This window comes from Macaca nemestrina, chromosome 2 (genome assembly GCF_043159975.1).
Source record: "Macaca nemestrina isolate mMacNem1 chromosome 2, mMacNem.hap1, whole genome shotgun sequence".
Classification (NCBI taxonomy): Eukaryota; Metazoa; Chordata; class Mammalia; order Primates; family Cercopithecidae; genus Macaca; species Macaca nemestrina.
In genome coordinates this window covers 43,659,636-43,675,577 of record NC_092126.1, presented here as the reverse complement: position 1 = coordinate 43,675,577, position 15,942 = coordinate 43,659,636, and the positions used below count along the sequence as shown (strand labels likewise).

At 48.1% G+C, this 15,942-nt stretch overlaps 1 protein-coding gene across 6 annotated transcripts in view; it reads right to left on the bottom strand.

Annotated features, from left to right (window-relative positions):
* The window catches only part of LOC105469976 (splA/ryanodine receptor domain and SOCS box containing 4), an 88,756-nt gene that overhangs the window by 25,760 nt on the left and 47,054 nt on the right, over positions 1 to 15,942 (bottom strand). Inside the window, exons 3-4 of one of the 6 annotated variants that reach the window (XR_980175.3) lie at positions 9,254 to 9,350; positions 7,835 to 9,061 (exon numbers count right to left, since the gene is read on the bottom strand). The exons of 4 other annotated variants lie outside the window; for them this stretch is intronic. Coding sequence is in view for 1 of the 2 variants with exons in the window: in XM_011721628.3 (XP_011719930.1) it covers positions 9,322 to 9,350 (29 nt within the window). In the remaining variant the exon portion in view is untranslated. Of the gene's footprint in view, positions 1 to 7,832; positions 9,351 to 15,942 lie in introns of those variants that run through there. One more of the 6 variants, XM_011721628.3, reaches the window with a different exon arrangement.

Sequence of the window (15,942 nt, the reverse complement as noted above, 5' to 3'; positions counted from 1 at the left end):
AGCATCGGCAGGGCTGCTGGGCTCACGAGACTCTTCTGTTCCTCACAAGACACTGGTCAACGCCCAGAACATTCACACATTTGATGTACAATGCCTACGATATCTACTTTTTCCATAAAACCAGACACTTTCTTTCTTATTTTACCATAGACAAGGCGTAGCAGACATTAGAGGGGTAGCAGACATTAGAGGTTTATGGACAAAAATGTATTGGTAGAGAAAAATGACAAAGAAAATGAACTTTTTTTGAATTGGGACAAGGCAGAAAAATATCTTAGTTCAGGTACTGGCAAAAGCAGTTTCTCGAAAGACCACAGACCGAGATGCCCTTGACCATGGATAACAATGATAACCACTGAAGACAAGCAGCAGATGCCCTTTGCAGAGCCCTGCCAATGCGCCCAGCCTGGCCATGGTGGTTTAGATGCATCCCGTTGCTGGGCCAGCATAGTGGGTCTAGACTTGGCCTCATTGTCCCATGTTACTTCACAGTGAGGAAAACTAAGTGCTGAGATTAAGCTTCTAGCACAATATTGCAAAGCCAGCGAGTGGAGGACAGGTACCTGTGCATTCACTGTGTTTCGTCAGTTACCCACAGGAGTTAGTTCCAAATCTCTTAAGAATTTGTCTTGTGCCAGATCAGGTGCAGGGGAGCTGGAAATGAATAAGATGCCCTCAGCTGAAGGAGTGCACAGTTTCCTGGGCTCATGGGGAATGAAGGGTGCTCCCCCAGGGCCGTGCTCAGGGCGACTGACTGAGTTCACCCCTGATATTTTCCACATGAACACAACTGACCTGTTGACTGAATTCTGATGGTAACTTCTTGCACTGAATTTATTTATAATTGTTTAATTGAGGTGAAGTTTACATAACATGAAATTAATAATTTATTTTGTGTTTGAGATGGAGTCTTACTCTGTCACTCAGGCTGGAGTGCCGTGGTGTGATCATAATTCACTGTAACCTCAAATTCCTGGGCTCAAGGAATCCTCCCACCTCAGCCTCTTGAGTAGTCAGGACCACAAGCATGCGCCACCATGTCTGGCTAATGTTTTGTAGAGACGGGGTTTCACCATTTTGACCAGGCAGGTCTCAAACTCCTGGACTCAAGCGATCTGCCTGCCTTGGCCTACCAAAATGCTGGATTACAGTCATGAGCCACTATGCTCAGCCAAAATTAACCATTTTAAAGTATACAATTCAGTGGCATTTAATACATTCACAGTGTTATTCAACAATCACTTCTGTCAAGTTCCAAACCATTTATATCACTTCCAAAGGAAACCCTGTGCCCATTAAGCAGTCGTGTCCCATCCTCCATTCCCCAGCCACTGGAAACCACTAATCTACCCTCTGTCTCTATGAATTTACCTACTCTGGATATTCCATACCCAGAATATGAATACAGAATATTATATGATTGTATGGAATCATTATAATATGAGACCTTTTGTATCAGGCTTCTTTCACTTAGCACAATGTTTTCAGAGTTCATCCATGTTGTATCTGAATATCATTCCTTTTCATGGCTAAATAATATTCCATTATATCAATATGCCACATTTTGTTTGCCCATTAATCCACTGGTGGACACTTTGGGCTGTTTGCACATTTTGGCTATTGTGAATGGTGCTGCTATATTCATGCATAAGTATTTGTTTGAATACCTACCTGTTTTCATTCCTCTTGGGTATATACCTAGGAAAGGAATTGCTGGGTCATATGGTGATTCTATGTTTAGCTTTTTGAGGAACTGCCAAACTGTTTTCCACAGCAGCTGCATCGTTTTACATTGTCACCAGGAATTCCTCCAAATCTTCCTCATTTGTTATTTTCTGTTCTGCTTGTTTGCTTTTTAATTATAACCCTCCTAGTGGGTATGAAGTGGCATCTCACTGTGGTTTGGATCCTTGCACTGAATTTAAAGCACTGCTTCCTGACCTTTTGCTCAGCATGAGATACAAAGAAGATAGGAGAACAGCTGGGGTAACCTGGAGGGGCTCTGTCCAGGCATCTGTCCAAGACATGGTCAAACAATTCATTTGCCCATTGTCCTAGCTACCTAAAGGGGCCTCATAGGCCGCTGTCAGAACCCCTCTACGTGGGCCACTTGCTGAGAGGCCCTGGAAAGCTCCTTGAGGCCAGAAGTGGTCCGTCCACGGGCTCTGCTGCCCCATGCCTTGCCTGGCCACTCCGAGGACTGAGAGGAGCAGGGTCTGGCACCCAATAACCCATCTAAGGTCATGACGGGACGGCCCAGTCAGCAGGCAGAGGGCAAATCCATGAATTTAGTTGAACAAGATTCCTTCTCTCTTTTGATAGAAGGCCCAAGTACTGGCTCTACCACAAACTCGCGTGAGAAAATATTAATAATAGCCAGCATCACCAGTACGTCTACTGCACCAGGCACTGTTGTAACAACTTTCTGCAAATTAGCTCATTGAATCCTCATAACGACCCTTGACATCTTCATTTAGAGATGAGGAAAGTGAATCACAGGGGGGTCACCACCTGCCTAAGGGCATCTTGGAGCCAGTGAGTGATCAGTGGGGATCCCACCACAGTCCTAGCCCAGGTTCTGACTGCCACGCATGGTGCCTCCCCGGGCTGCAGTTCTCCAGCTGCGAGGAGAAGGGCGAGTTTTCTCCCAACAGCAGAACACTCTGCCAAATGAAATTTACGCAGAATCCAGTCTATTTAGCAGAGAGACGGGAAGCTGCTCAGAGTGGAGGATGGGGTCTCGGGTTCTAACCGTGAGGCAGGGCTTTGAGGTCTTCCCAGGAACAAGGTTTTGGGTTCCACGATTCTGAGAAATGAACATGACAAAGCCCTAGACTCTTGCCCGATGGTAAGGGCACATCACATTTAATAAGTGTGAAAACAATACCTTATACTTACAAAGCACTTTGTCTTTTTCCGAGGACCCAAACACTCCATTTGCTCTCAGAGTGAATCATTCCAAAAATACCCTAGAGGATTAATGGGGCCCTAAAGAACCTCTATTTTCTAGGACAGAACACTCAGGAAACTGAGAGACCCGCTGATGTGGGTTCTGTGCAAACTGGAGTGTTCCCACTCTTTTCTTGCTGTGGTTTCAGCTTGTATGGCAGTCTCTCGCAGCCCAGGCCTCTTCCTGCCTCGACAGTTCAATCTAGGGACCAAAAATAACCACCAAGCATGGAGCACTCACTATGTGCTGGGCCCTTGCTCAGAATTTTTGACAAATCATTTCCCTTATGATGAACCTATTAGGGAGGTACTACAGGACCACTGTCCCTCATCCAAAAAAAAAAAGAAAGTTTCCAGGGTTTAGTAATTAGGTTGCATATGCCATGTATGGTATAGCATCCCCAGTGGCCTGCAATCAAACACTTTAATATTTCTACAGTGAAACCTATGAATATTCACACCAAGTGGAATAAGGAATGATAGAAATAGTCTCACTCAGTTCAAGTTGAGTCTGGCTGCCACATGAGTTTGCCCTAAACTTATGAAAAAAGTTTTGGTTTTCAGAACATAGTCCTGCACTAGTGTCTTCATTTAACAAATAAATGAGGCTCTGAGAGGTTAAATGACTGGCCTAATGAGGATAACCTAGCTGGTGAATACTGGAGATAGAGTTCAAGCCAGAAGTATGACGTTAGAGCCCAAGTCTATAACCACTTTGTTATATGCACAGGTTTCTGGGGGAAACAGCTGACAGTTCAAATCCCTGCTCTGCCACTTTGAAGCCGTGGCATCTGGGCAAATCACTTCACCTCTGGGACTCTCAGCTTCTGGGGAGGTCATTGCAGTTGTTCTCAAATATTCTGGCTCTTGCCCTCTGAGCAATGATCAGCTTACCCTTCCTTACTCACTTGAAGTTAGGTGTGGCCATAAGACTTGCTAAGGAAATGGCAGCAGAAGTGATATGTGTTACTTTTGCTTGGAAGCTTTAGGAGCCAGGGTGAATTTTGCTGCCTTCACTTTTCCATTAGTCACCATTAGGGGCTGTTCCTTCTGCCTTGGACCCGAAGTGAGGACATACTTTGTGGAATAAAGCCTCCTGTTGAACAGCAATGAGCACACAGTATGGGCAAAAACAAACCTTTGTTGTTTGAAGTCAATGAGGTTTGGGGACTGTCTGTTACTGCAGCGAAACCTGGGCCATCCTGACTGGTATAGGTTTCTTCTCTATAAAACAAGTTGTGTGAAGATTGAATGAGATGGTACACATAAATCTCCACGGCAGTGTGTGGCAATGGGTATCTGTTAATTCCCTCTCACATTCTCAGCCTCAATTTCCCCAACTGTAAGAAACAGTTAACTTGCTCTCTTTTAATGAGTGAAACTGCTTGTTAACCTATGAGATGTTAATGGAAAGAATTTTTGGAGTATCCGTAAAAACCTGGATATATTGTCTTACATGTCCCTCTTACCACTCTGGTTTGATGGGGAGGCTGAGAAAAGGTGGTGGGAGGTTGCAGACAGAATTCCAGCCCTGGGACAGGCAGCCTCCTGAGGCCTCTGGGTTCCTGACAGAAGCATCCGCTATGGACCAAATATCCCCAAAGGCAGGGCTGCAAAGGGCCGGAGCATGTCAGGAGGAGGTCAGAAGGGCCAAGCGGCCTGCTGAGAGCTGCTGAGCACAGAGGAGGCGCCATTTCTCCCTCAGGCCAACAGATGGAGGGGGTGAGGCTGTGGGGCGGAGATTCTCTGTGATGAAAATGTGCAGTTGCCACAGGACTTGCGTTAAGACCCATTTAGCAACGCGGATTAAGGAGCTATAAATAGCACCTGGGCTCTCTCACAGGCCATAAAACACTGTTCTCTGCACTGCTCCCAGCCTGTGGCCTGCCCTGCTTAATTGGGGCTCAAAATAAAATACCTGGAAGGCCGCTTTTTGATGGAAGGCCCTTGTTGCCATGGTGACCAGTTGCTGGGACCGGGATGGGGCAGAGGCTTGATACAAGGCTGCTAAGATTTAAGGTAGGGAGGAAGAGGAGGAGGAAGACGAGAGAGAAAGGGAAAGTGAGAAAACATTGATAAAGTTTACTGTGGAAGTCTAAAATCCACATCACGAGGCCGATGGAAACACCAGCTTCTGCCCATAATGGCTACGAAAAATGGCAGCCTCACCCAGCTGATGGGCTAGCAAATGAGGACCGCCAGCAAGGAAGTGGATCTGGCTGGCCCAGGGTGGGTATGGAAGGCAGAGGAGGGAGTTTCAGGCCTGGCTCAGTCCCTGAACAGCAGGTGAGCTGGAGCTGCTCCCCACCTTCTCTGGGCCTTTCCACTGTACGACGAGGGGTGGAATGAGAAGGTCTCTAAGCTAGGACTAACAACTGAGCTCCCACCATTGTCAAGGAGAAGGCGGAAGCTCCAGGTGCTGAATCACCTCCAAGATATATGAAGTGACGGAAGCAAGGTGCACGGCAGGGTGTGAGCGGACTGCTGCTGCTTGTGTATTTGTGCGAAACACCTTAGAATACACAAGAATCTGACAGCATTGGTTGCCTCTGGGGAGGGTGGCTGAAAACAGGGGTGGGTCGAAGACTGGTCACTGTCATGTTTTGATAAAACCTTATAAAGGTATTCAAAATAAATAAAATCTAAATTTAAAAAACTGGACTCCAAAAGGCCCAGGTTTTGATGAATGAATGAATACCAGTTAGAGCAGTGAGGTCACCCTCCAAGATCTGGTCTCTTTGCTGACTGCTCCTTGGACTTCTCACAACCTCCTGAGCGCTGCTGTGCAATTTAAAGCCACTGTGCCGGCCGGGCGCGGTGGCTCAAGCCTGTAATCCCAGCACTTTGGGAGGCCGAGACGGGCGGATCACGAGTTCAGGAGATCGAGACCATCCTGGCTAACACGGTGAAACCCCGTCACTACTAAAATACAAAAAAAATTAGCCGGGCAAGGTGGCGGGCGCCTGTACTCCCAGCTACTCGGGAGGCTGAGGCAGGAGAATGGCATGAACCCGGGAGGCGGGGCTTGCAGTGAGCTGAGATCCGGCCACTGCACTCCAGCCCGGGCAACAGAGCTAGACTCCGTCTCAAAAAAAAAATAAAATAAAAAAAATAAAGCCACTGTGCCTTCGCACGTGCTATACCCTCCCCTGAAATGCCGTTTTCAGTCTTCTCCATCTAGGGAAAGGGATACTGGAGTCTTTAAATCTCAACTCAATTATTCCTCCTCTGTCTGCACTTCCTCGATGCCACAGCTGACCCAAACACCTGGTATTCTCCCTCTCCTCCACACCTCCTGCACAACCCAGAGCCCTTTATTAATGATCATCTCACAGAATTATCATGATTGTTACTTGTGTGGCTACCTGATAAACTAGGGGCTCTTTGAGGCAGAGCCTGGGTCTGATCCTAGGGAGTACCCCAGGACCTAGCACAGAATGCTGCTCAGTAAATATTCTGCGTCTCTGAGAGATCACACACACACACACACAGAGAACATCTATCCCAGGTGGTCTGTCCACTAAAAATTAAGTCTTTTCTCTCATTCCACCTCCCGCTTTGGCCTCATCTGAATGCTGGGAAAGTTAATTGTTAACATTAGTTTGAGCAAAATACAATTAGGAAGGGAAGCCCTGCAGCAAGAAGTGATCTCAGTGCACATGCCCAGCAGCACACAGCGAAGGGCCGGCCTGCTGCTCTGCCCATTGCGGTAATTGATTTTGTGGGTTATTCATAGCAAAGGTGTCATCTGGGCCTTCACCGTGGCTGCCTCTCTGTCTGCCTGCTTGGGAACCCAGTGGTAACGAGACACCCATGAGAAGGGGTTGCCAGGCAGAGGCTCCTGAGCTTAGTGATTTAACTAGCTCAGTGATTTAACTAGCTCTGAGAACTCAGTAAGACCCTGACCCTCGCTGGCCCCCATTCATAGCAGAAGGGGCTTGCACCAGAGTCCCTAAGGCCCTGCCCACTTGGACACTCTATCTGGAATTTTAAACATTAGCCCAAGCAGGACAGAACAGTGAAAGAGGCCACTGCAGACAAATAAAAATCTTTTTTTTTTTTTTTTTTTTTGAGACGGAGTCTTGCTCTGTTGCCCGGGCTGGAGTGCAGCGGTGTGATCTCGGTTCACTGCAACCTCCGCCTCCTAGGTTCAAGCAATTCCCGTGCCTCAGCCTCCCGAGTAGCTGGGATTACAGGCACGCGCCATCATGCCCAGCTAATTTTGTACTTTTAGTGGAGACAGGGTTTTACCATGTTGCCCGGGCTGGTCTTGAACTCCTAACCTCAGGCGATCCACCCGTCTTGGCCTCTCAAAGTACTGGGATTACAGTCCTGAGCCACTGTGCCCGGGCACAAATAAAAATCTTCAAATCAACATTAGAGACTAGCAGAGGGGATGTAAGGCTGTCCCACTAGTTACAGGATGATATTCACATGCAAGACAGACTCCCCGAGGGAAACTCAGAAACCTAAGGGACTACCTCTCTTCTTCAGGGCTGAGTTGAAGGCACTGTTGAAACATGTCTTCACCAATACTGTCCTTGCCGTTGCCCTGGATGGAAGCGTAGTGGGGACAAGACAGAGGCCAGGCCCAACTCAGTTTTCTCTGTCGTTGAACAGACTTTTCTCTTTTCTTATTTATTTTTTCCTAAGCCTTTTGCATTCCTAGGAACATGCCTTTTCAGTGAATGAAGGGACATTACCATGAAGATAGTCTTATCATTCTGATTTACTCAAAAGATAAATCATTTATGAACTTCCATTCTACTAACCTTTATGTTAGTTACTAATGGATTTCTGATGGTTTTGCCTCCAGCATCCTCCACCTGCCCTTCAGGTAAAACACTTCAGATCCCTTGGGGAGTGTGTTTTTCCTGAGGCTTTGCCCCATCCCAACCCCAGGCTTGGAGCCTCTGACCAGGCTGAGCCAATCAGCACATTCCAGTCCAGTGGCTGCCGTGATTGGTTCAGGGGTGAGCCTGAGATCCCAGTGGAGCCCATAAGAATGGATTCCAGGACTTATGCTGGGCATGGCCTGCAATAAGAAGGGCCTCCTTGAAATCATTTGGGGACCTGAGAAAGATGACCCCGTAGAGGGGCCTCTAGAATGTGTATGTAGGAGGGGCTCAGAAGTGGTGGTCTGTGAGATGGGAGATCTAGGAAACACTGTCTACTTAGATCGTGTTATTTCGGGTAGGTTGAGGGTGTGGGGCCTAAAGCCCCATAAGACACCCCTAAGGTGCCACTAGACACGTAGGAAGAAGAACTGAGAAATGGAGAGAGAGATGCCAGACCCTGCCAATGGTGTTTGAACCTGGGATACAGGTGAGGCTAAAACAACTACAACTACTCAGTGATAAAAGCACATATATTCCTTTTATTAACGTAAGGAAGTTTGGGGTCAGGTCTTCTGTTCCTTGTAAAAGAATACAACTAATAAACTACTTCTGCTGTGCTAAGTCCATCCTAGACCCTGAACATGGTTTCTTGAATTATGATTGGAGGTAATTCCTGATGGATACCCTAGGGTGTGGTAGAGGGTCTCTGGTCTGGTGAAGAAAGGCATAGGGTGAGAACTGCCCTTAAAAGGACTGCAGTCAGAGCAGATCCCAGGGAGGGTGAGAAGCCATAATGGGATGCCTGAGGCCAGGCCAAGGTGCACACTTAGAGGAGGAGGTGCTGCTCCAGAAAGCCTTGCCCCACCTTGTCTCCCCAACTGGTACCTCAAAACCCACCTGAGCATTTTTCTTTGAGTTCAATGCAACATAAGAGGACAACAAAGAGTCAGGGAATGTCCAAGTTAAAAGGGAGTCTCCAGGGGCACCAGCCCACACAGGAACTGCAAAAAAAGGATCTGCCACCTAGAGGGCTGGAGTGGCTGACTCAGTGCCACCATGGCCAGTCTAGGCAGACCACAGACTAGAACCTCTGAATTCTCACTTCCAGATCGTAGTCCCTTCCAAAGGCCCATAGCTGTTGTCTTTGCTCTTGATTTACATCCCGTTATGCAAAATCTCTACCACCAGGTGGCGATGTAGAGTTACCGCATGTAGTGTGGAATTTTAAGTGGCCATCGCGGATTCGCTTTTATGAAAGTGTATCTTTATTTCATCTAAAAGATAATGGAAAGGGAGATGGAAAAGAAAATTTTTTTTAAAAAGGTAGTAGGCATTTAAAACTTTGATCAGTTTTATTATAACTTCGAAGGCAAAGAAAAGAATTCTGATTACTTACATTGTGTCTTCTTTAATAATTACTTGCCTCTTCCTAACCCTGTCAATGAGGGAGTGGAGAGAAGCCATACCTTGAAGTCAGACCCGCCTGGCTTTGAAATCCAACTCTGCCATGTATTAGCTGTATGTCTTTGGCAAGTCACTCCTCTTTGAGCTCAAATGATCCATCTGTAACAAGGGATTCAATACTACGACAGATAGGGCTGCTGCATCCTCGGGGGATAGCATATAGTAGGTGTTCGATAAATCTCAGCTGAATGAATGAATGAGGTACCTACTGGAATGCTTGGCATAATATAGCAAGTACCCAATAAATGACACTTATTACTAGAGGCAAAAGAGAAGCAGATCTACCAATGAAATTATAGGCCGTGGGCAGTAAGAAATGGGGCTTTGTAGGGGATGTGGGAACTCAGTGGGAGGCCAGGAATCACAGTGCAATGGTGGCTGCCCACTGGCTTACTGCACAAGGCGGATGCTTTTCAACTTCAGTGTGTAACATCCCGTTTCACCACGCACCTCAGTCTCAAAGCCCTTCTGGAATCCTTTCTGCCTTGTGGTGAAGTTCTGAAAGAGAATTCCCAGCCACCCTTTTCTCTGAGCCTCTCTGGCCTCACCTGTGAAAAAGAGGCTGAAATGGTTCCTGAATGTGTGGTGCTAAAGATGTGTAAGGAACTCAGTCTCCTCACTCGTCTGACGCCATCCGCCTTGTGGGCTGAAGACTTTCCAGACTCAGGGCCTCATTCTCTACGTCTGCAAAACCCGCAGGCGGCTTGGATGGTACCCATCCCTTCCAGAGGTGGGATCTTGAGTGTACTGCTCCCCCTCAGGCTGACAGGCCTTCCCAGGGGCACAGAATTCTTTTAAAAGGAGCATTGGTTCACTTCAAACCTCCTCAACTCTAACGGCGCAAATTATGTGACGCTTTATTTTTCCCAGCTTGAATGGGTAGAGCTAGCACCTCGTAAAGTGACAGGGAAAATATTTGGCTGGTTTCGTAAACCGGGGCCACAAAGGCTCACTTGTGATGGGCCGGCCGCGCAGCCTGTGCCGGCTCCCAGGACGCCCTGGCAGGCCCTGCCCAGGTCTGGGCAGCGAAGTCTGCAGACACCACTGCCTGCCTGACACCGGCCACCTGTGTGCAGGCCATGAGGCCTGGCAGCCTTTCAGTCCCGCTTGGCCATCTCCTCCCACAGACTTCCAGAATCTAAGCTGCCAAAAACAACCCCAGCCATCTGCCATGCTGAGGAGATCCTTGGGGGTGTGTCTGGGAGGCCCGCAAAGCAGCTTCTGTGGCTGGTCAGTGGCAGCCACCCGGGAGGTGTCTGCAGTGTGTCCGGGTCACAGTCTGGCCCCAGCAGGCTCTCCTCAAGGAATCTACCCACAAACTTCCCACTTGCCAGGCTCATGTACTGTCTCCCCCTTCCCCAAGAAACGAAGCACATTCCAGCCCCTCGCCTTTGCTCCTGCCATTCCCACCGCCTGGAGTGCTTTTCCCCTGCCCTCTCCCTCCAGCCCATTCCTGCCCCATTTCAGTGCGGCACAAGGTCCTCCTCTCAGTCCAGTCCCTCTGTCATTCTGCACCCGCAGGGACCCGCAGGCGCTCATTGTCTGTACCCCTCACTAGATAATCATACCTTCTTGGGGCTGCTTTATTGTTTAATGCTGGGATTACTTATTTCACGGCTGAGATCATTTCACTGACACCTCATTTATTAGAAACTGTTGGGGAAAGCTTTCTCAACATGAGTGAATTTGTCTGATCAATGGTCCTTTTAAATGACCAACCTACTTTGAGCATGATCTCTTTGGGTGGGAATTTTTCTAAGACCCATTATTCCCTCATCTTAAACCAATCACCCTAAACATAACTGAATTCATTTTGGAGGATTCAGAATTAGAAAAAACAAACAAACAAACAAACAAACAAAAAAAGCAAAGTCATTTTTGGTATTGCAACCTTGCTCTGCCTGGCTCCTGAGGGCTGGGCCTCATGCCCCTTTGCTGAATGGCTCTGGATAGTTGCACTTTAAGAGTTCTTGTTTGCTGTGGCTGTTCTGTGTCCCACGTGTGGGTATGCAGTTGGCTACTGGCGGGCTGCGGCTGGTGTGCCTGTCTCTGGCCTTACCTATCCCTCATGCTCATTTGTGGTTTGTTGTGCGGAGGGAATGGGAGGCAGGTAACCAGGCAGGTGTAAATGAACTGCAAGCAAGTAGCACCTGAGAAGACCTTTCTTTAACATACTCAGGACAAAAGCTGATTCCTTCCCAGGCACCAAGTGAGTCTTTTCCGTTCATTTTCAGGGTCAGGACTGTGTAGAGCTGATGGCATCAAAGGTGTGTGCTGTTCTGATGCTGCCATTTCCTTGGGTTGATGAGTGAGCCGGATGGGAAGCCCTTTGTTCCCTGTCGCGGGGCCCCTCTGTGTCCACACTGTGCCTGACCTGGAGTAGCTCAGTAACAAGTCCCAGTTGACTTGCCTTGGAGGATGTGACCTACCCCAGGGTTCACTGTTATCAGCTCCTGCTTTAGAATTAATTGCGTCTTGAAAGGGCATGCTAGGTCTGAAAATGGAGCCAGCTCAGAGAGGGCCATGGCTCCAGGCCAGGGTAGGCTGCTGCCTTCAGAGGCTGCCCCTTTGCCGCCGGGATTCCTAAAGCCTTGTTGCTAACCATCAGGTATTGGGAAAACGGAGATGTCAAACAGCTTTATGCAGCACACAGGACAGGCACGGCCACTTGGGAGCCATTCCTTTTTTCGTAAGTGACCATATCTGGTTTGGGCTGCAGGAAATCCTCTTTTAGGGTCTGGGAACAGAGAGGAGTCCCTGGAGTCCAAGTATGAGGTAGAGGCAGAGATGTGGCCTCTTCCTCATGAGCGGGGTGAAGCTTGGCTGCCCTAGGGCTTGATGAATTCTGCCAAGCAGTGTTCTCCTCTTGGCCATGCTTTCTTTGAGCAACCGCGTTGAACTCCAGGCATCTCAAAGGGGCCACTTACCCGTTAGTAAGTCTGCAATTTTGCCTATACCCCAACTTACCTTACTAAAAATTTTCATATACACAAAGTTTCCATTCCTGCTTGGCTCCTTTATCCTCTGTAAGACCCTGCCTGCTTCTCCAGCTTTTTTTCCTGCCATGCTCCCTGCATGCCACCTGCCACCTGAGTTCCTAAATTGTGCCAGGTTCCCTCTTGCCACAGGGCCTTTGCACATGCTGCTGCTGCTGCCTACAATACCTTTTTATTCATCCCTCACCCCCAAACAGGCACCTCGCCTGTTAATTCCTCCTCTAAGCTTAGCAGTTCCTTAGATTAGCCTTGTCTGGCTTCAAGACAGACCAGACACCACTCATACACTCTCCCAGGGCTGTCTACCTTCCCAACATGCCACCCTGCACACTAGTAACCACAGGCTAATTTCTGTAATCGGTTGTATGTTTTCCTTGTTAATTGTACATTCCATGGGGTAGGATCCCTGGCTGCCTGTTCACTGCCTTATCTTCAGTACCTAGCACAGGGCCTGGCCACAGTACCCGCTCTGTATATATTACTCAGTTACTCATGGCTACACCCTTCACTCTGGCTTTAGCCCCACTGAGCTTCCCCAGACCCTGAGCCCTCTCATAACTCCGATTTCTTGCTCTTTCTGCCTGGATACACCTTTCTTGCCTGAGTAATTCCTACTCTTTGATGAAGGAATGAATGAATCAATGAAAGCATGAATAAACAAACTATTAGAACTTTTGGTGACTTATGTGAGAATCCACTGCACAACTGGAAATGCATGAAATGTGGGGCTGGAGCATTCCCAGAAGAAAAGGCCGCTGAGAAGGAGTACTGCCTTCAGGGAAGCACGATGACTTTACAAGCATCTCTCTAAATGCTTCAGGGAAACCTACAGGTCTCCAGTGAGCAAGGGCTGGTGCGTGGAAATGAATAGTGCAGAACCTATTATGACTAATTTAAGATGGGCAATGTGTTATCGGTGCATCTTCTATTTAGTGTGCTGTCAGTTGTTTAGCTTAAGGGAAGGTAAAAACATTAATACGTGGGAAAGAACTTAGGTGTCCATCATTTGGGGAATATTACATGGGTAATAATAAAAGCCATCTGATGGTGATCACCTCTGTGTGCCAGCAGCGTCCTGGGCAGTTTATACCCATTCTATTATTTAATCCTTAGGAGAACTTTGCGAGGTGGGGATTATTGTCTCCATTTTACGGATGGGAAGACAGAGGCTTGAAGAGGTTGAGTAACTCGGTTGTGGTTCCAGAACTAGCTTGGGGCACAGCTGGGCTTTCCCCCTGGCAGCTGGACTCCTACGTCTCTGCCCCAGTTGTGGAGTGAGGAGCTAGGCAGGGGCTCCTCACCAGGCAGGTGTCCCTAGGCTGAAGACAAAAGTGCTGTCATGGAAAGAAGGTTCCCAGCCCCTGGTCCTGCCAGGTCTGTCTCTCCTGACCTCCCAGCCTTAGTGCAATGCCAAGGGGAGGTGCAAAGGGTGGGCCCTCAGATCACTCTGGCCAGGTCACTACAGCATGGCAGTGTCAACCTGGTGGAGCTGTGGCAGTGTCCAAGGGGACAAGAGTTGGGCTCTAAGCTCCGCCCACCATTCTCCTCAGGGGGCTCCTTCACTGCCAGCTTCAGAAGGTCCAGGTGGCATTTTCTGGGCCAGTGCCATTCACCCATGACAACTTGTACTGCATCCTTCCACATTCACAGAGCTGCAGGTGTCAGGGGGACCCAGCCCTCTGCTGTCTGGAAGTTTCCATTCCCTTCTTGGCCATCACGCATCCCCACCACCAGAGGTGCAGCTGTCTGTCTTGGGTCCTGGAAAAGAGACCTCCAACCACTTCACAGGGACCCTTTGTTGAGTTTATAAAACAAGCATTCACCAGAGGGCTACGATGTGGGTACCAGGGTGCCCTCCCTTCTCTCCCTAGGCCCCTGCCCATACCCAGGGCTACCACACCCCAGGACTCAGGGAACCCACTCCACAGGCTTTCTCTCCTCTCTCCTCCTGCCCCCTCCCCATCCTTGGCCTCACCTGTTCAAGCCACCACGACAAGTCATTCCTGAGCCGTGGAGAACCTTTGCTTCACACTGGCTGAGGAGATGCACCCTAACCCTGGGTATCAGTTTCCTGGGGCTGCCGTAACAAAGTGCCATGGACTGTGTAACTTCACAAAAATTTATTGCCTCACAGTTCTGGAGGCTGGAAGTCCAAGATCAAGGTGTCTACAGGGTTGGTTTCTTCTGAGGAGTGTGAGAGAGAATCTGTTCCATGCTTCTCCCCTAGCTTCTGGTGGTTTATCGGCAATCTTTGACTTTCCTTGGCTTATAGATGCATCTCCCTGGTCTCTGCCTTCATGCTCACAGAGCATTCTTCTCGTGTGCACATCTATGTCCAAATTTCCCTTTTCCATAAGGACACCAGTCACAGCAGATTTAGGCCCACCCTGATGACCTCATCTTAACTTATTACATCTGCAATGACCTCATTTCCCAATGAGGTCACTTTCTGGGGTGCTGGGGGTTAGGACATCAACATATGAATTTGCGGGGGACACAATCAACTCATAACACTTCTGTCTACTTTCTGCAAGGGAAAACAAGAGCTGCCAGGGAAGAACAAGGCACAGCCCAGCAGCTGACTACAGGGCAGTTGGGTTGACCACCAGAGAGCAATGAGAGAGAATGAGTGAGAGTGAGACACTTGTTCAAAGTCAGCACAGAGGGCAGAGCCATGGGGAGCCAGAGGAGGAGGCCACATGGCTGCTGTATGGCTGATGAGAGCCACTGTCATGAACTTGTGGCTTCTTGGGCTTGGACAAGACCAGTCAAGACCATACTAGGGCATGTGTCTGATGGTTGCATGGTTTATAGCAGTCCTTAATGGAAGGGGATTCTCAGAAAGAGGTAAACAGAGGCTTTGTTTGATTGACCTCAGGTTAGGGGGGATGGCCTCAGTAGCAGCACATTCTGGTGCCACAATGTCTTGTTCTTAACTAAATCTAAGCTCACAATAAAACACCTTCCCAACAAGACTAACATACAAGCTCACACAACATAAATTCCCTTCTCAGGAAATGCCCCCACAATCCTAAGACTCTGCAAGGCACTAACCAACATCTGAAGCTTTGAAGTATACACTTTGGTTAACAAAGAAATCTTTTCTGAGAAATCAGATGGCATTCAGCATCAGCAATGTCAAAAACAATTTTATTCCATGACTCATCATTTTTACTCCTAACAATCTACCACATGGATATAAATAACATGGGTGGTAAATGTATAAGCAAAAGCATTCCCCGCAGTATTACTTAATCAATTATAAACAATCTATACATACAAAATCAAGGACATTAATTGGATTATGGTATAACCAAATGGTGACACATTATTTAGTCATTAAAAGTCATATTATCCCGTTACTATGGTTTAACTGTCCCCCTAAAACTCATGTCGATATTTAACTGCCATTGTAACCGTATTAAGAGATCAGACCTTCAGGAGGTAAGACGTCCTGAGGGGTCCACGCTCTGAAATATGTTAGTGCTGTTACTACAGGACTGGGCTAGTATCTTGGGAGGGGCCTCCTGACAGAAGGATGTCTGGCCCCCATCTGGTCTCTTTCTCATGTGCTCGCTTCCACCTTCTGCCATGGGATGATCCTCGCCGGATGCCAACGCCATGCTCTTGGACTTCCCAACCTCCAGAACCGTGAGACAAATAAACTTCTGTCTTTATAAATTACCCAGTCTTTG